General features: G+C 36.9%; 1 protein-coding gene across 1 annotated transcript in view; it reads left to right on the plus strand.

Moving 5' to 3' along the window:
• The window catches only part of HDAC9 (histone deacetylase 9), a 930,736-nt gene that overhangs the window by 546,327 nt on the left and 358,329 nt on the right, over nucleotides 1-26,080 (plus strand). Inside the window, exons 10-14 of the mRNA XM_057504568.1 lie at nucleotides 120-232; nucleotides 9,451-9,573; nucleotides 12,299-12,509; nucleotides 12,969-13,186; nucleotides 23,380-23,460. Coding sequence (XP_057360551.1) covers nucleotides 120-232; nucleotides 9,451-9,573; nucleotides 12,299-12,509; nucleotides 12,969-13,186; nucleotides 23,380-23,460 — 746 coding nt within the window. The remainder of the gene's footprint in view (nucleotides 1-119; nucleotides 233-9,450; nucleotides 9,574-12,298; nucleotides 12,510-12,968; nucleotides 13,187-23,379; nucleotides 23,461-26,080) is intronic.

The raw sequence follows: 26,080 nt of genomic DNA on the forward strand, positions 1-26,080 counted from the left end.
CTTGTCATTCACATCAGGGGAAAAAACAATGTTCAAAGCTGTACATTACTTAAAGTATAACTAAAGTTCATCTGTGTCTGTTTTTCATGAATATATTTGTACTGCACAATGTTTTCCAGAATCCTCAGTCAGTAGCAGCTCTCCAGGATCTGGTCCCAGTTCACCAAACAACGGGCCAACTGGAAATGCTACTGAAAATGAGACTTCAGTTTTGCCACCCACTCCTCATGAGGTAAGACTCTTACTGTTTTAGTTCTTCTAAAAATTTGATCCCTGATTAGCCCCCTAAAACACAGAGATATTTCTGAATTGAAGTTTAAAGCCACCTCTTTTTAGTAACTACCAATTAACTAAAATTCTTAATTTTTCTTTTTTGTCAGGGCAATGCCTTCTTCCCATGCATTACCCTATGTAGGGGAAGCTGGTGCAATAAATTTCTATATGTAACTGAAATGTGCTTCTTCCTTGCATTTTATATGGTCAGCTGAAAGGGACTGATCAAATTTCTGATTCTTGGATCACCTGTATAGCTTTCCTGATATCAGATGTCTGTGACTATCAGACATCTACTAAAACAATTTTACTTCTGGGAATTCACTTCACTGGTTCCTGAGTCAACCCAGTTGATTTTTGACAGTTAGTGTGACTTATAGGAATGGGTCCTGTGATGCCAAAATCTGTGTCTCTGTAATTTTCATACACATCCACATTGATAATCCACATTGAATACTATGTGGTATTTTTAGCAGTCAAAACAAAGGGAGAAAAGTGGTATGAAAATTCAGATATGTTCCAAAAACTGTCACAGTTCTTTTCATTTAGCAAAAGGGGCAAATGTAGCAGGCCATAATAGAATTGAAGGAAAATACCCACAGGTTATCACCGATAAGCAAAGGACTGAAGCCAGGGCAATCACTTTTCCTCTGAAGCCATTTTTGCCTGTGAGTGTTGAGTTTGGTTTTCAGGGCCTCACAAAACTCAGGAGATAGAAGGCAAAGCCCAATACTGACCAAGGAGGATAATCTTATAGGAGACCCTCTAAACACAAATCTGGGATCCCAAAGGCTCATATCTATGCTACACTGGAGAGCCACTCACCCCCACCCCAGAGACCAGAGCAGGGACAGAATCTCTTCCTGAGAAACTGTAACCAATGGCTAGTCCTGCCGGGAGTTGTAGCCCAAATTTTCATGACCTCAAACTGCAAATTTGATTTAAAATGCCCCAGATTTATAGTCTGGAAAAAGAAAATGTTAATCTTCTGTAGAGGAATACACTATCATTCTAGATTTCAAAAATTTCCCTCAATTTTCCAAGGATAATGAGCAGAATAGATAAATACTCTTTTGCTTAGGAACTTTACATTGACACGTTTTTAGCTATTTGAAGAGTAACAATTCAGGCTTCTACATTATCTCTAGGGCCTTCATCCACTTCTTGTTTCTTACCAGCCTGTTGTCCCTCTTTTTCTTTTTCATTTTCCTTTCTAAAACATAATATCAGATGTAATAAATGCCTCATGTATAATTGTAGCCATAGACGTAAGTGGGTTTCTTGGATTATTGGTATAGGTATTGCTTTTCTGTTCAAGCAATTATATCTCAATATTGGTCAGTTTTCTGCACCCCTTTAATCAATTTCCAGGGAAAGAACAACTTGGTTACATATTTTGCCAAAAAACTTTGAATTTCCTTTTCTTCACAGGTTGAGGGACATCATTCTCAGCAGTACTGGAAATACTCAAAAATCTGGGTCCTCATTAGGCTCTGGATGAATTATGTACCCTTGGAAAATGCAAATAACACACTAAACTACAACATGCACGATTCTTAGAAATGAGGTATTAGTGCAAAAACATGCAGAAGACCACTTACCGAGTGATAATATTCTCTTAGGTTCAGAAACAAATGTACAATATTTTGATCTGGAAAACATCTGTAGTAACAGTATATTTTGCAAAGGCAAGGGAGTGACAAACAAAATTTAGCCTAGTGGTTGCCTCTCAGGAGGGAAGAAGTGGGGGGGGCATGGTTTGTTAGTATAGCAGAAGATATGTATTCCCTCATTATACATATATATGCATACAGTACTTAGTACAATATAAAGGAACAACCAAGAAATATATATTCATGAGGTAGGAAATAAATGGGAAAAGGTGAAATTTTCTCTCTGCTCAAGCTTTTTCTGACCTCTTGAGCATCCCAGATTGTGTTTAAATTTCAAAATATATACAATGGAGAATGTAAATTAAAGGAATTTGCTTATGTTATTTTAATCTATTTTATATTCCTAAAACCTTTACCGTCACAAAGATCTGTTTAGATACCCTAGTTTTTCCACTAATTATTGAGCAAAGCATATTCTGTCACTACAAACCTTTTCTTCCACCCCCTCCATTAAAAAAGAAAAAAAAAAAACAGAAGGAAATGTGATTTAATGGAGTTTGAAAGAGTAGAGGTATTTCTTCAGGTCAATGACAGGACATTCACCTCCAAAGCTGCAAAGGCTAGTTCAAAAGCAAGCAGTGACTTACGTCATAATGAATTAATTGTGTGCCTGAACTATGATCCGAAAGGCCAGGTGGGCAGACCTTTATGCACTGATGGGTAGCCTCTCCGTGGCCCAAAACAAAAAATTCAGCCTTGATGGCTAACATGTGGTTTTCTGCTGCATTACATTTACAGAGGTCTGTAGTGTAATTCATACTGGAGAAGTGAGGGGACAGCAGAATTCAGACTGAAACTGTCAGCAAATTAATATCTTAACTTTGTAACACTACATGCTTCCACCTAAGCTGGAGAAGAGGTGGGAAAAAAATATTTTCAACCAATTCTTGATTTTGAATTGAGTATTATTTTTTAAAGAAGTGTATAAGAGTAGCATGGAATTTCAGATCAACAGAAATTTTGATGAAAAATTTGCATCATTAGCTACACTTTGAAAAACCATGTTAGTTGCATTCTTCACTATTTACAAAATAGGCTTATCCTACCATCTTTGTTTAATGCAGCACAGGTAACTTCATTTTAAAAGAGTATAACAGTGTACATTTCAATGAATTCTCTATTCTCTGATTGGTAAGTATGTCACCTAATTCTTTCAGAGCCAATTGAAATGAATGGGATTCTACTCCCTTTTGCTTCTTAAGAAATAGGAAAATAAGGCAGTTTCTCAGGCTGATCTTGAGGCTTAGGCGAAAAGACAATTTTCTGTCTTGTAATTCATATGTCCTGCATAATTTAGATAAAGATCCAAACAGAAGGTGAAAAATTTCCTTGGAAGTCCAAGCTAAGGAAAAAACACAATGAATTCAGATGTGCAGTCTTCCATTCAGAAGCCTCCACGGGAACCTGGCTCCAAATACAGCTTTTTTGTCCTCCTTGGTTAAGTTACCAAACTTGTTGAGGACCTGAGACTCCTTATCTAGGGAAAGGTAGTAATACCTACCTCAACAGCTCTATGATGAGGAATCAGCGTTTCGAAGACGGGTGGTCAATTGTAAAGTGTGAAACAAGTTTATTTTATGTTGTTGTCGCGGGCCCCGACCCCTAGTAGGGAAAACTCATTAGCATGTCTGTCCTCAAGCCAGCACATCTCATGTGACAGTGAGTCTCCATCTGCTCCGACCATTTCTGCTCTCTGTCTTCTATTTCTTACATATGCTCAGTCCCGAACTCAGATTGTTGGGAGCTACTTGGCTTCACTCATTTGTAAACTTGGTTGGGGAGCTGAAACCTGGGGAGTTTCTATTTCCATCTGCAGTCAGAGATGTCTTTACCTATCACGTTACTTTATTGTTAATAATGTGGGCCTGTGGGTTCAAATATGTTTCCATGAATATCAACACCATTATTTTAGATTTGGTAGATTTATTTGATAGCTATTTTAACAGTAGCCAAGCAGCTGGTTTATTTCTAGTTGAACATTAGTGGCTGGCTCTGCTATGCTATGTTTTAAACAATTTTTTCCAGCAGATACAAACAGTTTTTTAAAAGGATGATAATGATAAGGTTAAGTACTCTAAAATCATCTGAAATGTCACTTGCTTTGTGCCAGTCTCATGACTCATCTGCCTATTGTTTCATAATAGTTGTTGTGACTCCTGTTGTAAATGTTCTGCTCCTGTCTGAGTGGGTGTGCAACGAATAAAACACTCCCACAACCACCACCATGAAGGGGGGTTCTTACAACAAAAGATTCATTTACTAGGAATAACATGAGTCAATATTGGTAAAGCCAAACTGTTAACAAAACATCAATGTGTCTTTTAAATGTAAAGGAAGCCCTGTCAAATGATAACTTTTTGTCTCCAAACCACTTTATAGTAACACATTCTTGGGAGATCAGTAAAAATGAAAATTTCGTGATTTTTACTGTCTAAAAAAAATTTCTTCATTATGTGAAGATTTTAATTTTCTATCAGCTAATAGAAAATAAATATCTTGAAAAATACTATGAAAGCCATAGGCAAACATTAAGTGACTAAGAGTTTGTTTTGGTGTTTGTTTGGTTGGTTATTGTTTTGGCTTAGTGGGGCTCTCTTATATTTAGATAGTCTAGATTTGGGGATTTGGGGATTTGGGACCTTTTAAAGCCAAAGCAGACTGAGTTTTACAAGTATGTCTTCCTGGATGCCATATTACCAGACACAGACATTACCCGATAGAGCTCGTCAGCAGTGATCCAGGCTGAGGCTGAAGGATCTGCTGTCTAGGGAAGGAAGATAGCTGCCCAGTGTCATAGGCCAGTGAGTGGTAGAACTCAAGTGTAGCACACTTAGACCACACCTCTCTGTACCAGTCTAGACTGCTTCTCACTAAAACTCTGTAGATACCTATATTCTTTAACTGATGCTCATGTATATAGTAGATAATTTTGAATATGTAGTAAACTGAAAATTCTACATGTATCTACATTCACGTTTTCTATGAACTTAAAAAGTAAGTGATTATTTACATAACTACTATTCTGTCAAGGGTTATCTATGGACTTCTTTGTCTTCTTAAGAGTGAGAAAGGTATTCGCCTTCCCCAGTCCCTGCATCTCTCCTGCCTGCCTTCCTCTGTATCTCCTACCACCACTTCCATTTTCCTTGCCTGCATCAGTGCCCTTCTCTCCAGCATGTTTGTTTGCATGGGCTCTTACACCACATGTCCTTTTTGCTCTGTGCCCACGAATTTTAGTGCATTTAATGGCACCATGCTATCAATCTCGTTCTTATTTTTATCACAAGGTGTGTGTTTTTAGATCCAGTCATAGTATTATGGATGCATATACCTAAGAGTTTGCTTTTAATTGCCACAACAATCCATGGTGGGCACTACTTCATTTTACCTACCACACCCCAGTGGCCTCCCAATTCTCACCCACCATCAAAAAATGTTTCCATATGTACCCATGGACATCACCCTTAATGAAAATGAATGACAGCTTAATGAGAGAATTTCTTGAAGATGTAATCCCCAGCAGAAGAATCCCTGGGTCATAGTATATATCTAATTCCTTTGGTTTATAGGGCTGAATTGTTCCCCAGAATCGGTATACTAGTCTACAACCCCACCAGCAGCGTGTGATGGTTTTTACCTTTCTAAATCCCTGTGACATTTGACATTGTCCATTTTTCTGATTTTTTCCGGTGTACATTTTGTAAGAGATTTTGAGTCTTTTTGATTGAAACTAGTATCTTCTTGATTTCAATGGCAAAATAAATAGCTCTATTGAAAGACATAGACTTTTTTGGTTCATGTGTATTTTTATTCATCTGAATTGCAAATCCATAAGATCAGCTCAAGTTGCTGTGATGGTGAGAAAAGATACTACATTTTGAAGGTCATCACTAAAATGTGAGTAGGCCTCTGCTGCCCTAACACCTGGCTCAGTTATCCCTCTTCCCCATATCCTGCTCTTTCTGGTGAAATTATAGTAACACACCAAAGCCTGGCTTAAAACTGACATGCTGCTCTTTGCCACTGAAGTGTAACCCTACTCTAATTGTAGTAATTATTATAGGTCATTAGAGTCAGTTCTCTACTTTTCTGTACACCTGTGGTATATGTGATATAGAACATATTTGTACATACTGTTAAACTCACTTTATGGTTATTCATTAATTGTTTCATGAATGCTAAGAGACAGCCATTTATACATTTAATATTTCCATTTTATCTAACTTAACAGCAATAGTTTCTGGTTCTGAAAACTTTTAGATTAAAACCATCTTCCCCACGTTCTGAAATGTGAAATGTTGGCATCTTACCATAGCACTGATTTGAGGGCTGGATCAGTTTCAAAACTGGTTCCTGGAAAAATCCTGGCTTTGGCCGAATATATTAGTGAGCTCACCACAATGATAAGATGATCTTCCAGCCTCGTGAGAGTGCCGCTCAGGAGCCTTCATTTTCCCAATGAGATGGCACCTTTCACTACCTGTTTGGCTGGCTTTCACAGATGTCTGCACTCTGGCAGCAGCGTGGACTACAGCTTACAGTACTTACTAAGAAGTATTAACCTGGAACAGATAGACCACTCCTATCAAAAAGCCAGACTGAGGGAAGTTATATTTAAAGATAATTTGAGGAAAACCGTTTTTGAGTTCTGCTAAGTCATTTCAGAGTCTAGCCACTGGAAGTCATTGTAAATGCCGTGCCTGTTTACTTACCTGGAATTGAAGGAAATAATCTGACATCCAAGTCCCTGAAATTCTGTGCTCTGACCTGAAACCAGTCCGTGTCTGTGGGAAGAAACAGCTTGAGGACCTCCCTTGCTTCCTCCGGAATTGTCCCCACTGAAGTGCTCACACCTGTCGCTCCCAGGGCTTCCGCTTGCAGCTCGTGTCCAGGTCCGCCGCGGTCGAGCTGCACACTTTGACTCCTTTCCCTTGGCCGTGGGGCCTTATTTTCCTTCCTCTTCTTCTCTAAAACTTCTTCCCTTGCCGTGTTTTTTCATAGTCCCTTTATCCTTCCATAATGGCTGCCGAGTGGCGTGTAGCTTCTGCTATACCTGACTATACCTGACTAGACAAGGCTATACCTGACTGCAGATGGTAGAGCCTTGATCAGAGTCAAAGCTTTACTGCTGATCCCACAGGGAAATCCCAGAAGCCTACTGATAGCTGGAGAGTGAATAGGTTCGTGTCCCAAAAAAATCCCTGGTACAAGCTATGGCCCATGGTAAATGCTGAAAATCAATATCGTGTCACAGGAAACAGAACGGCTCTGTTTCGATACAGGGGTCTGACATCCCAGAGTGCAGATCTTCCCACACCCCTTCGCGTCGGTCAAAGCCTGTATGCAGCTGCCATGACTGTGTTTGAGGAGAAACTGTTCTTTTTACTTTAATCTAGGTTTGCTTCCTGTGATGAGGTGGGAGGACAGTGCAAAAGTTCTGTCTAGGAAGCCAAGACAACCTGTTTTGTGAGGTCTAAAGTATCTTTTGGTACTGTTCCCACAGCACACACAAGTCTTAGTCCTGTGAGAAGTGGATACAACCTGGGACGAACATTATAAATGATTGAAAGTGTTTATTTTTCCACATTTCTTTCTCTTCTATTTGTACAGATAAGGGAATGAAATAGCCTTGTATGATAAATTACTACTAGGTGCCAATAGGCTGGTTAACATATTTTTATTTCCTCATACATTTTTTTTGTTCCGGTTCAGGTATATATTCTATAAACCTAAAATTTATGTTAAAAACATATTGGTGTAAGCAAAGTAGTAACTCATCTTTTTTAACTGGAGCAATTGTGCAACCGTTGCTGGTAGCCCCTGAAATAAAACTATGATCTCACACATTGTAAGGAAAAAATTCTCAACCATCTTCCTGATGTGGCCTTTCAGGTAACTCTGTAATTTTGTACAGAGTTGCATATAAAGTCAATATAATAAAGTTTCAACATGCCTCTTTATTTTCATGCACAAACATGGCTTGTTCTTTTGAGAAAAAATCTGAGTTAGCTTGGAATTCCAAGTTGCAATGTGAGAAATTTACATTTACCCTCCTGCTCTTATTATGTTAAGGCTGCAACTCATCTCCAAACAAATGTATGACTGAGGTGATGTTTTGGAATAACATCCTGTGTTTTGGTGGCGCATCACTCTTCAGTGACATTCTTAGGTTGCATTGTATTAGCACATGATATTTTCCCCAGTTAATTGATATCCCAGGTTTGTCCAGAGGAAAATCTACTGCTCCCCCAAACATGCTTGACAAGTTATTATATTTACTTTAGTCAAAGCCCGTGTGTGCAATATCCCTCTTGGAGGTGGTCTATTATTGGAGTCCCATATGCTTTTTGTTTGGGAAGAAAGCAGTCACTGTGTCATACTGTTACATGGAGTATTCTTTTTCAGGGATGTTGTTCCCTTGGGGACCATATCAGGCCAGAGTTCCTTAGTCTAATAAGACCTTTGTAACTCATTGTATAAGAGTTCTGGGAGGGAAGCAAGAGTTAAACAGAAAATGTAATTCAAGCAACCATATTAGGCCACATGTGGGAAAACAGGATTCTTAGTACTGGATTAAAAAAAGGTATCTGTTGTAAAAACAACTGTGATGCCAAAGTGTTCAAGGTATTTTAGTGTAAATGAAAGCTATCGTGGCACAGGGAAATCATGACATTTTACAGGAAAATCATAATTTCCTGCATCTGATTATAAATGCATCTGATTAATTATAGAAGTCCAAAAAAGTGATATTTAATCCAAGATTTTCTTGTGTGAATTTTCCCATTAGTAAAATGACATTTAACATGTATGAAGATAATGATTAAAGCAGCATTATATGCATGTCCATCACTCAGTCATACATAAAAGTACATATACTTTTAGGAATTACTCGGTTTAATTGTTGTACTTTACCAATCATAATTTAACTTCTACATACAGTTTAGTTTCTGAATATGAATAATCTAAAAACACGATAGAGTTATCTGTTCATAAACTCTGTATGAATAAATGCATCTGATTAATTATAGAAGTTCAAAAAAGTGATATTTAATCCAAGATTTTCTTGTGTGAGTTTTCCCATTAGTAAAATGACATTTAACATGTATGAAGATAATGATTAAAGCAGCGTTATATGCATATCCATCACTCAGTCATATATAAAAGTACATATACTTTTAGGAATTACTCAGTTTAATTGTTATACTTTACCAATTAATAAACACTGATTTTTTTCCATATAGCCAGAATTTTAAAAACGAATTTTACAAAATGAACGAGAAGCCCTTCGGATTTCATAATTATATCTGATAAAGAAAATCATAATTTAACTTCTACATACAGCTTTGGATACAGAAATCATAAAATAAATACTTGATTCAACTACCTAAATATTTTGAAAAATGTTAATAATAATGAACCATTTTCTGAAATGTGAACATTTTACAGTAACATTTGTGATAATGTAATATTTTGAGACTCCCCTTTCTTTTTTTTCTTTAAACAGCAGATGGCTTCACAACAACGTATCCTAATTCACGAAGATTCCATGAACCTGCTAAGTCTTTACACGTCTCCCTCTTTGCCCAATATTACGTTGGGACTCCCAGCAGTGCCAGCCCAGCTCAATGTAAGTCATTACATAACAAGAACCCAAACTAGGCCACGCGATGTTTTCACAGGGGTCTCTCTCATTCCTTGTATGTTTAGGCTTCAGGGAAACTTGGTAGCATCTACTTCTCTGTTTACTGAGTTGTTTGAAGACGTTCAGTTGAATTTCTAGTGAAAGAATTGCATTGGTGCACACAACGATATATAAAAATAATAACTATTATTTGTACAAGGCTTTTACAAAAGAAAGCACTTTCCACATATATTATTTTAGTAGTTCCACACAGCCAGGCCATGAAACAGAGATTGCAGGTCATTTTTTCATAGAAGACCCTGAGACTTGGACTATTTAAAAGTGCAAGATTACAGAGCTATTAAGTGGCAGACCTGGAACTAAACCCAGCCAGTGTTGAGAGTGTAGCTTCTCGAGCGCAGCAGCATATGTTTATAGAATTTATTCTGTAAATGACTTTATTTTGGGAATTTAAGTTACTCTGTGGTCCTGAGAATCCATATCTGGAAAACCTCTCTAATAACAATGTCAAACACTACCCAGGAGATTCAAAGAGAATCGATTACTTTAGAAGTCTTGATAACTGAAATAAGATCTTTTGGAGATAATCATCCTACTAGCAAAAGATAGTAATAATTATTTTATACGTATTCCCTAAAATAATATAAATTTTAGTCTTTGTAAAAGATTTGTAAGCTTTATCTGGAATAAGTTATCTGTGAAATGTTAGTCACTTAAATTGTACTTTTGCAAAGCTCATGTGATACATTGGTTTTAAAGAAGAATCTGCTTCGACCCTAGGCACCAATTTTGCCAATCTTAAGCAACAGGTTTTCTGAGTCCAGCTTGTCAAATTACCCTCTTTTACAATATGTCCACATTGGGGAATTATAAAGAGTTAACCATTTTGTGACTATTTTCAGAATGCTTATGGGTTGCAAATTTTTGCACAAGCATACCTATAGTGACATTTATCATTTATAAAGGACAAAATTTTATGATTATATTCAAAATTATTATAAAATCAGTCTGAGAGATATCTTATTATATTTGGTATTGTTAATAGAGTGGAATGTTATCTTAAGTGATATACTAATCTTATACCAATGAGAGAAAACAGAATTTAAGTGTTGTTTTATATCTGGGGATTTAAAAAAAATGCTTAAAAATACTGAATTCAGCCTTGTCCTTGAAATTCCTCATGAAGCATTTGTGAACAGTTGGTTCTAGTGAAAAGAAAAAAAGGAATTAGGGATGGAATTAAGCATGAATTTTCGTGAATGATATTTTCAAATCTTCACTTATTAAAAAATTAATTTCCTTCTAATTTGCCTATTCTTCTGATGATAAGCAAGTAATAACATAAAAACTTCTTATGACACATGAGTAGGCATTTTATTTTCACTCCTTTTTGCATGTTCTAAGTCACTGCTACCAGCTAACACAAACATACACCACTTCTAATGTGGTCAGGGAGAATTTTTTCCCAAAGGACCAAGTATTAACACCAGACCATTTAATGTTTCAATGGTAATACAATTTGGTGCTGTTGGATGAGTAAACCAGTGTGGTTTGGATTGAAGTTTCTTTTTTCTTTGCTTCCATTTTGGTGCGGATGAGGCCATCACAATTAATTTTTCAAGCTTAGCATTGCTTTGGCAAAGGGCTCTCTTATATTCCATTTCCCCGCTGAATAGTGGGAAATGTTAAGGAAAAAGGGGCAGAAAAAGGAATCACTTCTTGATAAAACATTGCATTGACTTGCTGTGTGACTAAGAAAAACCATTTACCTCTTCGTCCTTCAGTTTCTCCATCACTGAAAATTGCTTTGCTTCCCTGGTGCACAGCAATTTTGAAAGATGAAACATGAGTTTTGAAAAGAAACATGCCACGCAATTTTGAGGTATTAGACTTCTGCTTTTGTAGTACCAAAATGACCACCATTCATTAAATTCCTCGGATAGGATAATTCATTATTGCTACTGATGATGTAATTGTTATTGCCTTATTACTGTGTTATCATGCATTTCAAGTTCTTAATAGCATTTTTATTTGATCTAATTTCGCTTGGAGTTTATTTTATTAAACAAAGGGATCTGGAATGTCTTTTTCAATATTTAGAGATTTGGGGATCTGTTGTGAATTAATATAACCTACATGTTTAAATCAAATTTCTGCATATTTCATATAACCTCTCATTGAGTTATCTGAAGAATTTTACTTTAAAAAGTAAATGTTAAAAACCTACAGCTCTCTGAACTTTTTAGAGGACATAAAGAGAAAGAAAGGGTGGATTGTTCCTTCTGCCTAAAACTCTAATATTACAGACCGTTATATCTCCAGCTTCTCAATCGCTATGATATAATCATGAGTTTAGCAATTTGAAAAAATTTTACTTTTCCAGTATACTTTTTACTTAAGCAGTATATTAAAATATTTTAAAAATAAGCTTCCCAATCATTAAGCTTGAAACCAGCATCATTTTTAATGTTAAAAAAATATTTTTAAGTTCAGTACAATGATAACCAATACTGAATTGTCTTCAGCTCTTTTTATTTCTCCTTTGTTAATTCACTTAGTTTAAAAGACATGCTATTATCCATTTTTCCCTGCTCAGCCATCAGTAAGATGAGTTTTATTTTGGTGGGGGAGATTATGGAATAATGATGTACAGCTCTAAAGACCCACATGGATGAAAGAAGATTAACATCTTTATTATTTCTTGACACAGGCTTCGAGTTCACTCAAAGAAAAACAGAAGTGTGAGACACAGACGCTCAGGCAAGGCATCCCTCTGCCTGGGCAGTTTGCGGGCAGCGTCTCGTCGTCGTCCAGCCATGCCCATGTTGCTTTAGAGGGAAAGCCCAACAGCAGCCACCAAGCTCTCCTGCAACATTTATTATTGAAAGAACAAATGCGACAGCAAAAGCTTCTTGTGGCTGGTAATTAATGGCACCACTTACAAATCATTTTAGGGCTCTTATTTCATCAGTGATCTAATGTAATGTCTTTTTAACTCAAGACCATAGTAAAGATTTGCAATGTCATACAAGGGTCTCCCTGACACCTGGTGCTGTGGGAAAGGCTATTTCATTATTTATTCCTCTAGATCCATGGGGAAAAACACTCACTTCATTTCACCTTCATACGTAGCAGAGTGGACTGTTGGTGAGTCATCGGTCAGACGCACGCCTGTCCAGAGCTTTGGCACTTCTGCTTCCCCTGCCCCCGACCCTAGCCTTCTTCTGATGTTGGCCTGTAGAATCACTATTTTTCATAAAATGTTTCCCATTTACCTGGTTTCTGTGACTTACTGTCTTTTCTTAAGCAAAATTGTGTGTGTGTATATGTGTGTGTGTGTGTGTGTGTGTGTGTATACATGTGTTTTTTTTTTTTTTCAGGCGGGGTTCCCTTACATCCTCAGTCTCCCTTGGCAACAAAAGAGAGAATTTCACCTGGCATTAGAGGTACCCACAAATTACCCCGTCACAGACCCCTGAATCGAACCCAGTCTGCTCCTCTGCCTCAGAGCACGTTGGCTCAGCTGGTCATTCAGCAGCAACACCAGCAATTCTTGGAGAAGCAGAAGCGATACCAGCAGCAGATCCACATGAACAAAGTAAGCCCCCAACCCGAGTGACATGTCAGCCACCAGGGGGGACACTGGGGTTCTCATCCCTGACCTGGGTGCACTGGGAGAGCGATGGTACCCGTCCCAGTGAGAGAAGGTTGCCTGATGTCAAGGCTCAAGGATTATCTTCACAGAATCAGTGTTCTCGCCATCCTTACACTCACAGGATGTTTGTAGCGAACTGAAATTACAGATTAGCAAGGTCTTTTCCGATTGAGTGCCCCTTTTTAATACATAAGCACATACAGGCACATGTGTGCAGAGTTCCATTTTTTGGTATTTCTGGAAAAGGCTTGAGGCAGAGTTCAGTGTGGCAGGGTGACGTCTGCAGAAGCTTACACGGGTGCTGGCAGATAAGACAGGGTTAGCAAACAAAGTACTTCTCAGCAAGTCACGTGTATCCATGTTATATTTATTTTTTAATATGTCCCACTTCATTGCAAAATGTTTGAAGCAGTTTCTCCAAAATGTGTGGTAATTTCTTTCTGGCTGCCTTATTGTGGCTGAACTGGACAGCGAGTGTCTTTGCGTCACACCCCATCCTCAGCTCTTCTGCTGAGGCAACCACAAAGAAGTGATCACAATACGGTGACATCAGTCAGATTGGCAAAGCCACACCAGTTCCATTACCACTCTCTGCTGTGATAGGCTTCCAGTGTTAAGGCCTGAATATCAAGATTCTATCCACTCACCTTTGTTACTGTATCACCTGTAAGTGTCTTACAGAAACATTACATTGAGAGATGATGTCCTGTTGGTGATAGATAGCTAAAAATTGGCTTAGTATTAAAATGCTTTATTCTATTGCAATATAAACAATGCAAAACCTCCTGGGCAGAGGGCTCATCATCTTTATAAAGCTATAGGAGAATAGGGTCTTTATCTAGGGGGTCAATGTCTCACCTTATTGCAGGTGGGGTAGATTTTTTTTCTCTTTGGCCTCCACCTTATGAAGGCAGAGCTGTGAAGGAAGCATGGACCGAAGACCACACTACTAAATAGAAATTCTCCAAGCCCAGACCTTTGCTGCTTTCAGGGATTATGTGTGTGGGGATGGGGGGCAGGAGTGACACACATGGGAACGGTTGGTACTGGTAACTGCCTCTCCTACCATCTTTCACTTTTACTGTACTGCAGACTTTATAGATCATTAGATTCATGCCTAGTTTATTGCTACAGCATTTCTCTAAATATATCAAATTATTTTGTATCACATCAGTCTTTTCAGAGGAGAGCCAAATTCCTTCTTGTACAATGGCATAATACTTATTGGCTTGAATGTGATTCTGCACATGTTTGCTGCATTATAGTACAGTTAAGTTTGTTTTGCGATCTCTCAGCACTGCTTAAAACTACCAGGTATTCTTGAAAAACTGTCCAGTGTCTAGTGAGAAAAATCCTGTGGAAGGAAAGATTGGGAATCCAATTTTTCCCTCAAATATTTTGATCTGGAATTAAGTTTGTTAGATTCCTATTAATACCTTTAAGAATACTTGGAGTATCTTTTTTATGACGTACAGTTGCCAGACTCAGATGCTATGCTAATATCAGAATCTTTACGTTCTAGTTTCATACTTGAGATTTTGACAGGCAGACACTAACCTCAGTCACATAACAGAAACTAAGATGGAAAACAGGCATTTGCATTTTAGCAATGGGAGACACAAATCTTATCAGAGTTCTTCTGCCATGTGGAGCTGATTCCTTGGAATTAGTTAAGAATTCTTCCCCAAATTAGAAACAAACCTATAATTTTAGGTACATGTTTGTGCAGTGGTTTGATTATTAAATCTTGTCTTAATTAGGCAAAATGAAGCCCAGAAAACTTCAAAGTACAAAGCTGATCTCTATATATTAACTTCTCTCAGCTTGGGTGTTTAGATTACTCAAGCAGGTCTCCAAGTATGTCTTCCATATGTTTAATCAAGATGGCATATACACATTGGGTATTCTCCAGATTTTAAAAATAGTTCACCTGCTCTCAATTGTCTAAGGGAACAGAGAAGAATCTTACTAAAGAAAACATGGAGACTCTATCCTCCTCTAAAGTGTTCACAGTAGAACCATCAAGAAATAGATTGCTACTGTTCATACTTTCCCCATAAGGTGATGAAACCATTCACTTCCCATTAGGTGACAGTCATAATTTAGATGCCAAAAGCTAACAAATTTCTGTATAATAATACATTTGTGTGTTCTGTAACCATTTAGAATACCCATTAATAAGAAATAACTGCAGAAACATGCATTTATGGCATTTTTTTCTGTTATCATGGATAAACCTGCATTCAATCCATTCAAACTGGAACCAAATAGTTGGCATCATAAAAATATGGTCCCTGCTCTTGAGATACTTATTACAGCAGGAAATATGGTACACATGAAGACATAAGTGGACAAATGACATGTTTTTAAATGTCTTTTCCTTTTGTTCTCTAAACTTTTTAATATGATTATTTTTGGAGGAATTTAGGGAAGCAAAAAAAGCAGTCACAATGGAGAAAAAATATGTAGGTTTGTCTCTAAACCTGCATCATATTAAATATTCTTGGCTTTCCTGACATGAAATTTTTCACAATCTACTTAAATTGTTAATAATTTTTAGAATTACGAGCAAACCTGTACTCTTCAGAGCATGGTTCATACAGTGATTGACTTATTAAATTTTGAAGACTTTCTTATATCTTGCTAATATTTGAATGCATTTATGCAAGCAGTCATACATGTTTGCTATAGTTATGCAATGTAAATGTTACTATTCATACTAAATAATTTACCTGTTGCCTGATACTTTAATGACATTTACATGGGAAATTTGTATATTATGAGAATTACTTGCATCATGTAATTATGGTGTAAGTACTCCGCAGCTTAGCAGAAATATTCCTGAAATAAGTTTATATAGAATTTGCAGTGTTTTACCTCCATAGTAGGGTAAGACAAAAAGGTAAGGGTTGAGGGGAACACCTGTCAGGATGATTTGTCTCTGCTGATCAGTTTAAATATTATATTTCTACTGAAAGTATTTTAAGCTTAATCATGGCTTACCAGTATTTGCTCTTTTATTTTTTGAGACATTTAAATGTTCAGAAATGTATTAAATAGTTGAGATTGCTAATATGTGGTATATTCATGCAGTGGTGACCTCTGAGCCTTTTCAAAAAACCAAGATTCTTTTCTTTTTTCCCCCCCAAGAGTTTCTTTTCACCAGCATCAAAAGACGACTGTTACTTTTGCCAGTATCTTTTGTTTTTTTATTGGAAGATAAAAACGGTTTCTAAAATAGAATTTTCCCTTCAAGTACAAAATAGCAAAAAAAAGGTAGGAGAATATTGGTAATTTTCCTGTGAGCCCATTTCAAGTTTAAATATTGCCACAGATTTATCTGGTAAAATAAAACTATGATTAGCAAAAGGAAAGCACACCATGGTTACTTGGACATTTTTATGATTTTTGAAGGAGTATTCTGACTACTCCCTAATTAATAAAAGGTCAGATCTCTAACCATATCACTATCTGAATGATATACAGAAATTTTCCAAGGTGTCTTTAGACATTTTTGTTGTGAGATAATGTGACATAGATCTTTACCTTCTGCCCAATGACATCATCATTCTTCAAATTACTTCTCTATTACAGTATTATTAGAATAACATTGATTCATGCCTAACACTTTGTATTTTAGCTAGAATATATCTGATAGATAAGTTTTCATATTCATTCTGTCAAACCCACATGAGCAGAAATTTTAAGAAAGTTCTTTTTTCCTCCATAGTTACTTGAATGAAATAATAATTTATGCATATATCTACTGGACAAATTATACTGAATGCTTATTTTGTGCCACATACTACTTAAGGCATTAAAAAAACAACATTCAGGGTCCTTGTGGAGCTTACAACATAGGAAACTGGGAAGTGAAATACTCAAGTAAGCAGTAATATAATTTATGTTAAGTATTGGATAGTGGACATGAGGAAGGCGATTGTTTTCTTTGAGAAAATAAGATTTAAGATTTGTTTACCTCTCTGGGTTATCATGTTCTTTTTATATCTCTTCTTTTTTGTCTATTTTTCTTCACTCCTTCCTTCCTTCCTTCCTTCCTTTCATTCATTCTTTCTTTCATTCTTTCCTTCCTTCTTTATAATATGCTCTGTGATAAATGTCTTATGCATTCCTATGACTGGATATCAGCCAAAACTTTTAAAAAACCCACATAAATCATGATATGATATATATGTCAAGGTTCACTCTAGATTTCAGTATTTATTATATATTTATTACTATGATACTTAGGCATTTTGACACGAGTACTATTTTATCATAATAAAAATATACCTAAGACTAGACCAGTAAAGGGGAGATCAAGCAGATGTTCTCTGTTGCCCTTATTAAAACAGGTAGATATTATGTCTGACAAGCAAGGCATGATTATAATTATGCACAAATGCTGTGACACAGCAAATGGGGAGCTTTCATTAATGTTTGGAAGAGAAATTGACCCTTTATTTGAGTAGTATCTGTTGTATTCCTTTTCTTGGCATATTTTCTTACATAATGGTACATATTCCCCATAACCCCTTATGATTCATACCCACTCCTTGTCCCCTATCATCCATCCATAGCAACCCAGGGGAGTATATTCTTTCATGCCTGTGGTTACATAAAGACATAGCATGCATCTATATGTGTGTGTGTGTGTGTCTGTTATTCTTTTTCTTATGAAGTGTCCCTGAAGGCAGTTCTAAACTAGAACTATTTTGTGCACTATTGAGCAAAGTGTACATTTTCCCAAGGAGATTAATTTGAAGACTGTATAGACATTTACATTGCAAGTTTACATTTTTTGAAATCGTATTATCTCCTCAAAGTTAACAACTTGTTTTTTTTTTTAATATCAAGAAAGTTAACTTTCAAGGGTTTAAGTAAGTTGACCAAGATCGCAGGGCTAACAGGTGACAGAGCTGGAATTCTGACATAGGCTGTATGTCACAGAAGGCTGTCCTTTACCTAAATTTGTGGTTATGTTGTCTGTGTTGTTTTCAATCAAGAAACAAGATTTTCCTAATTCTGTTTTTGCCAACAAGTAGAAAAATTAAAATTAAAAACAAGGCAAGCAAGCAAATAAAAAAGAGGATCATCTAATTTGTTTGGTATTGCTTTGGATTTGCCAGAATGGAAAATATCCCTCTTCCTGACCCTGCTTCCCAACTTTCCACACATTGCCCTCCATCCATTTACAAACTTGGAAGTCTTTTTACATGGACCTGATGGTGGGACATCCAGATATCCTGTTGGATTGTAAGGCTTTCCAACTATGCAGTATGAATTCGCAATACATAGCCAACTACAGCCAGGCACACTTTCCAGTCCTTTCTCGCAGATTATAGCATTGCCATTTTTTTTTTTTTAGATTGGGCAAACATCTTACAGGAGCTCCCAGCAAGCCTGAAGTTGAAAGTCTACTGACTTCATCAAGTTCAACTTAAATGCAAATGTTGGCATCTCGTCTATGGGTGGTTGGAAAATGATTTGTTTTAAGTTTTGAAAAATGGATGAGTAGAAACTTAAACTGGGCTTTCATTTAGGAAAGTAGGCATTACTGTTGTCAGGTTTAATTTCTCTCTATCCATTTGACAGCTTGTTTCCATGCAGAGTCTTTAATCACCAATTTAGGATTACATTTTGCCCATTAGGTGGATAGTATGTCCAAAAACTGTAGCAAGCACTGAAAGGCAGTCTCAATTTTCTGACAGTAAAAAGCCTCCTAGATTATTTATCCATCTATAGAGGTTTATAAAAGAAACTTTGACTTTACCCTCAAATAGATGCTATTTCGACGTGATTAGCCCAATGTAAATAGATCCATGTAGGTACATATTGGGCTTAAAAAAAAAAACCACTTATGCTCCAATACCAGCTTACACCATCACAGAGAGTTCATATAGAAGCATTTCATGACATAATTACAAGTTGATGGCTTATAATATACAGAAAATGGCTTGTTGCTTTATTATTAGATGTGATGAAATCCTGTGTTTGTAAAAGAAACTGAATGACCATTTCAGTGGATTAATGTGTAACATTCATAAATGTTCCCAGGTCTGCTTTCATAACTTGACCACTGAGGGAAGGACTTTGACCTTTCCTTTTCACCTTGCATTGTTAATCTAGTCAGAGGTGCTTTTACTGAATGAGAAAAATAATAGTTGGACATAAGCATGAGGTAAGAAAATAAGGGAAAGAAAAATATCTGGATGATTAAGCCACGTAAATAGTTTGACTGATGTTGATTCCAGTCTGTTTAAGGGGAGAGGGAAGCTGAATAATTTGGTCATTTCCCAGCTTTGACAAATAGTTTCATTTGACACCATGAAATAATTAAGTCTTAGTAAGGAATTTTTAATATAGCTAAGTGATTTGTGGACATGAAAACCACAGATGTGTAGCAATCTTTTGTTACAGATTTTGGTGCTTCCAAGTTCCTGATTGTAGAGGCTTTTTTCCACTGTATCTTTCTGCCCTTTCTCTAAATACTTATGAAATCTCAGGGATTATAGTGGCCCTGAAATATGAGATGGTCTAGGATATTCCCACTCCTCAAGCAGAATTGCATCCCTGGCCATGCTCCTGTATCCTAAATATACCATTACTGTCTTGCTCTCAATTTAGTCATATTGACCAGCAACAGAAACTCACTTCTAAAAAAATAACTTCTCAGCATGGAATAATTGGTGATGTTCCACGAAGATTTGTCAGCAAATGTTATACTCTGTACTAGAATGAAAACAAGAAGGCGTGTTCTTTCCTTTGAATGGTTCATAGACTTGCAGGGATAATTCTAATCAAAGACAGTTCTGCATAACAATAGCTTATATGAATTACAAAATCTAGAATGCTTGCTAGCTTTTCCAGCAGAAGTTTCTTAGACCTGCACAATTATTAATTAGTTTCACAACTTTGGTCAAAGTATTGAACCTCTTTGTCCAATCATTTCTTAATCTTCACGTTTTAGAGGCATACAGTGAGAATTACATAAGAAGATGTACTGAAAGTGCATTGTAAACATGGTAAGCACTACTGAAATCCAGCACAGTATTTATTTTCCTACAAAGCACTAATAGTTATGTTTTTCTTATTCTGTTAATGAAACTGGTTGTCTGAAAATGCTAGAATATTTCTGAGAACTTTCCCACTTGTCTCAATATTGCATCCATCTACTTTGCTGTAAACCAAACCACTAAATTTTGTTCCAGCCCTCTCTTGCATCTTTGTATTCATCATGAAGCAGGCCTTGTTTTTCTTCTTGGAGCAATATTATGGACAGTTATTGAATTTTTTATTGAGGTGTAATTTATACACAGTAAAATGTATTCCTTTTGCCGTACAGTTCAATGAATTTTGACAAATGCATTCTGTCATATAATTACCACAATCAAGATGTAGAACAGTTCCCTCAACTCCCCAAATTCCCTTGCGCTGTTCCTTTGTAGTCAATCCTTACCCCTACCTCCAACCCCTCCAAAAGAGTGAATTTTGACCATGTAGGAAACATCAAACAAATCACGAGTATGAAGGATGGTATATTAAAGAGCATGAGGATATCAGCCCTGTGTGGCCTAAACCATAGAATGTTCAAGAAAAAAGGGACAGAAGGGATTGTTTTCAGAGGTCACAAGCCGACAGCCTATGGACTGGATCCATTCCATTGAGCTGCTGTCTTTGGCCAGCCCGTGTCTTAAAAAGCATTCAAGTTATTGGTCAATTTTAAAAAATGGAAAGACTTCAAATACAAATCTGGATTTCTGGCACTGTCTGAAAAACTGAAAAGCGTGGCCACACAGGGTCACCATTTCCACATGGCAGTTACTGTCTGGGGTTTGCTCTTGGTCATCCACTTTAATTGGACTTTTGCACTGCTGTCCAGTTTACCAAAGCCAGGGGTTGGTCAGTGGGAAGAAAGGGAGATGTTTCCAAGTCAAGTGATTGGGAGATCATCAGCATTAAGAGCTTGTCCATTCTGAGACACAGTCCAAAATCACCAAGGGTTAGCAAAGAAAATAAGGATGTGTTCCCTCCCTGTGCCTCTATTTGCTACTCTTAAAGAGTGAAAAAGTAAAATTTTGAAAGAAAGATTAGAAAAGGAGATTATCAGGGGATAACCTTTTACGTAATATAAAAAGACAAAGTTACACAGTGCCGTAAAAGAAGGAAAAATAGCTTATTTGTGTTCTATCCGTCTTGTTAGACTCTTTAGTTGAGGATTTTATGTTCTGAAAGGTCAGCCTTCTTCTTTCACCCACCCAAATCCAATCTTCTGTAGCAGGCAGAGTGATGAATTATTTACAAAATACAAATCAAATCATGTCAAGGGCTTGCTTAAAACTCCGTAGTTGCTCCTTACTGTTTGTAGGATATAATCCAAACATCTTTACGTGACATACAAGGCTGCTGTTGTCTGGCTCTTGCCCCCTTCCTGACCTCATCTACTCCTTTTCCCTTATTTGCTGAGTCCCAGCCACGTTGGCCTCCTCTCCAGGCAGTGGGGAATCTCATTTCATCTCCAGGAGTTGTGCTAGCCACAGTCCTGTATCAAATGTTCAACCTCCAAGTCTTCTCATGACTCAGTCTTGGCATTGGAGTCTCTCTCAGCTCAAACCTCACCTCTTCAGAGGAGCCTTCCCCGCCCATACAAATTAGACACAGATGCTCACCTCTTGCCCCATCATTTCCCATCACATTAAGTTCCGATCTTCAATTGCTGTTTTCTCTTTCCACCACTGAGAGCATGTCTAATTGACCACTTTCTTCCCAGGGCCTAGTATATAGTAGGTGCTCAGTAAAAAATGTTGAATGAATGAAAGAACAAGTGGGTAACTTCCTTAAACTAACTGGGAGGAGGAAATTTTTAGTCTCCTTTCCAGAAATGAACACTTATTTAAGTTACTGAAATATTAGTAACTTCTAGAAGCCAGAGAGAGGATAGAGTAATAAAGATAAAAAAGTTTTTGTTAGAATTTACTTGGTCCCTAGATTTATTTTATATCTCTTCAATATTGGTAGGAAAGGATGTTTTTCAGTTCAGACTTTTAATTTATCTGAATAATAAACCAATATTTGGAAAATATTTCTCTCTTGTTATTTAGTTTCGGTTCTTCTGGTTATTTTCCTAAAATGCACAGAAGCAAAATGACATGGAATATTTTGGCTTGAAGCAGAGTTCTTCTCTAAGCAGACCTCTTGATTTGCAAGCCCTCCAAGTTTTGCATGTTGCTTTTGAGAACAGTTGGTACATACCTAATCTATTTGGGAACTGAGAATTTTATCATAATTTTAAAATGTAGTTTCTTTGGAGCTTAAGAGAAAGATTTTATTTTCCAAAAGAATTTTACATTTATTTAGAAGAAAAAGACTTGTGTTATTGCCTTTCCCCAACTAAAATCTGTCTTAATATCTGAGGCAAAATAAGAAAGTGATGAGCTGGGCTAAAGGTCATTTTGTGTAATTTAGTAATCACATTCAAACACTCATACTTAATGGCTTTTTAACAATTTCAGGAAATCAGATATCTAACAGACAAAAGTTTACTCCTTATACAATCTTGTTCTTAGTTGCCATTCCAAATTTAAAGATACTTGTGGGGACTTGAAGGAAGCACAGCCTTTAGTAATTATTTCATGAATTTTACATCATTTGCCAATAGAATATATAATGTTTAACACAGAATATGAAACATTGAAATTATGGACTTGCTATAATTACAATCCTAGCAAGGATTGATAAAAATTAAATAGTTGTACCATTTGCAGGTGTTAGAAATTTGGGTAAATTATCATGCTCTCTGGCCTAGGGGGTACCTGTGCAAGTGTGTATCAGTGTGTATTACAAACCCAGAATGGTCATAGATTTCTCTGCCTCATTCTTAGCATTTGGTGAGACTGCTGGACAGGAGCATGGAAAATATAGAGACACACTGACAGATGAGTAAGAGCACAGATAAAAGGGACGGAGAGGCTGCACAGCCATCATCTTCTTCATCTCAGCTGGGTTCCCCACCAAAGTAACTCACCTGGTGTCAGACGAATGACGCACGGTGTGTTTCACAGATGGGGCCTCGGTTAAGATTCACACAGGCTTGCACATTTATCTGTCACACAGATGTTTCGCCTTGTGTTTTCTAGCCAGCAAGGCAAGAGCTTAGCTTTGCTGGGGGATCACCTCCAGATGTTGCACCAAAGAGAGACCCTGCCACCCCACTGAGAGTAAGCAGACAGCTCCTCCCTGCAGCTGGGGCCACTCAGCACCAGTACAAATTAGAAAAGGGTTAGCCCGTACCATCTTTGTAATGGTCACACTTGTACTTCAAAAACAAATAGAATACATCATCTGAATACTGAGTTTCCTAGTAAATAGTCAGAAATTTACAAATAACACCAAATAACATTTTATTTTAAAATTCGAAATAAGTCAAACCTGGCAGGCAGGTTTTCTGCAACATTTGTTTGTAGAATTTCTTTGCTGATGTTAATTGCTAATTTTTCCACTCTGGCAAATTTCACTGTTTAAACAAAAACCGCTTTAGTCAAATACCTAAAATAAAATAACAAGTGTAGGTTAACTCTCTCTGTGCATTTATATTTTGCAAAACTGGCTCCAAGAGATCCCATTTATCTCATTTTGTTTTGTGAAACTTCACAGAGAGCACATTTTATTCCAGAGATGGTGAAAAGGTTCAAGTAGACATTTAGACATTGGCATTTACTTCATTACCTAGGGAGAAAAGTGTCAAAGCATTGTCACTAAGCATTAATTAAGTTATCATATTCTTAAAAAGATGAGTGAGAAAGAAACTAGGATAAATTCTAGATTTTTGACTTGTGCATTTAGGTCATGCTGTTTACTCAGGTGAGTGATACATTTGAGCGGGATGAGAAGAAAAGTTGTCTTTGATCTATTTGAGGTTTATGATACCTATTAGATAATCTAGGTCTAGGCAAAGATGGTAAAGAAGCAGCCAAATATGCAAATTTAGAGTTCAGGGTGGCACTGGAATTGTTTATACTAATTCAGTTGTCAGAATATAGCTGTTTCAGAGGAGAATGCGAAGTAAAAGGGTATAAAAAGTTCCAGTTTTCAATAATATTGTAGTATCTTGATACAGTGACAAGGGGTAACTACACTTAGCATGGTAAGCATTTAGTAATGTGTATAATTGCCCTATCACTATGTTGTACATCTGAAACCAATATGCTATTGTGTATCAGCTAAATTCCAAAAAAGAAAAAAGAAAAAAATCAGGATAGGAATGAAAGAGTAAATAATAAAGGTTTCTTGAAGACAAAAAAAAGTTTTAGATTTTTACTCATTTTTTAGAGATGACTCAGCTTCTCTTAGGTTTGAAATTCCTTCTTTATAAAATAAGAGTTTGAACAATGTTATGAGAAATTTTCTAGCTCCAACATTTTATATGTATGTGATCTCCACTCATAAGTTCCTGTTTTATGTGAAGAAACATTTCTCTTGCACCTTTAAGGAATTCTGTCCTCGGAAGATCATTTGGCCATTTGGCCTTCTTGCCCAGTTATCCCGGCATTATTCATTCTGGCATTTTTTTCCCCTCACGCTTCCTTTTTGTACATGAGAAGTACAGAGAAAGCCAAAGGAACTGACTGGAACTAATAGCATTGTTTCTTTACTGCACACTAAAAATTATTATACAGTTTCACGTACATTATCTGTATCTTTGATGTAAATACGGTATTTGATTCATCGGCTAAATGATGAGATTTCTGGGTACTTTAATGACCTCAGAAAAGCATTAACAGGTCAGATTTCAGAAGATTTCCCATTAAAATGTACATATGATATATTCTGTGAGCACTTGGCATTTACTTGCTATCTATAGATTATTATGGGTCCAGTAAATTAACACACAGTTTGTCTGATCTGTGGATGCACCAACACGAGTAATATCAGCCTTTTACCTTCAAAGATACTATGATTTTGTCTTGGTACCCTTACTAAATAATGCATTACCCTCACCAATTCCTATTAATATCCTATTTAAATTGCCACTTGATTTGTCATTTATGGTCATTATTGACTTTAACAAGAGAAGTTCAGTCCAATAGTGTGGATGGAAGCCAAGTTGTCATGAATTCTACAGAGAACGAGAAAAGAGAAACAAAGACTTTTAAGAGAGGTAACTCAATGAGCTTTACCGTGAAGGGAAGTACATAGCAGTATTTGGTGAGGGAGCTCAAGGGAGGTGTTGCTCAAGATGGATGATGATAATTGAAAGTGTCCAAATAGGAATATTCCAGCAGAGAAGGGAAATGTGTGCTGGAGGACAGAGTGGATGATTGTAGGAGTGGATGGGATCCAGGGTGTAAGCTGAGGATTGCCTGAGAGAGGAGTGCAGACATTGCTCTCAAAGGAACAGGAGGATTAACACACCTTGGCCAGTGCGATGGGAGCAGGATGTGGGGTTTCTCTTCTGAGGCATCTACTTTCTCAGTGAAATAAGAAGAGAAGGTATCAGCAGAGAGTGAGGAAAAGGTCTGCATATTAGAGGTTTGAAGAGAGAGCAAGTAGTTTGAAATAGTCATGGACAGGGTGGGAACAAATTATCTAGAAAAATGGAGTAGGATTGTTGGGTGGCACTGAGGGCCAGTGATCATGAATTTGAAGACAAATACTCAGCATGATGGTTTGTTTCCTAGCTTATTCAGCTGCTTGGATTTGGCAGAGATTTAGTATTAACCAAGGTAAGAAGTCTTACCTGTCTGTAAAGGAGTGAATTTTTTTCATGGAGCCTGGTCCAGCAAGGAGAGAAGTGAGGGGATGAGAGGGAATGGGAGGCAATGGGAGTGTCATAGCTCA

Source organism: Manis pentadactyla, chromosome 7 (assembly GCF_030020395.1).
Source record: "Manis pentadactyla isolate mManPen7 chromosome 7, mManPen7.hap1, whole genome shotgun sequence".
NCBI lineage: Eukaryota > Metazoa > Chordata > Mammalia > Pholidota > Manidae > Manis > Manis pentadactyla.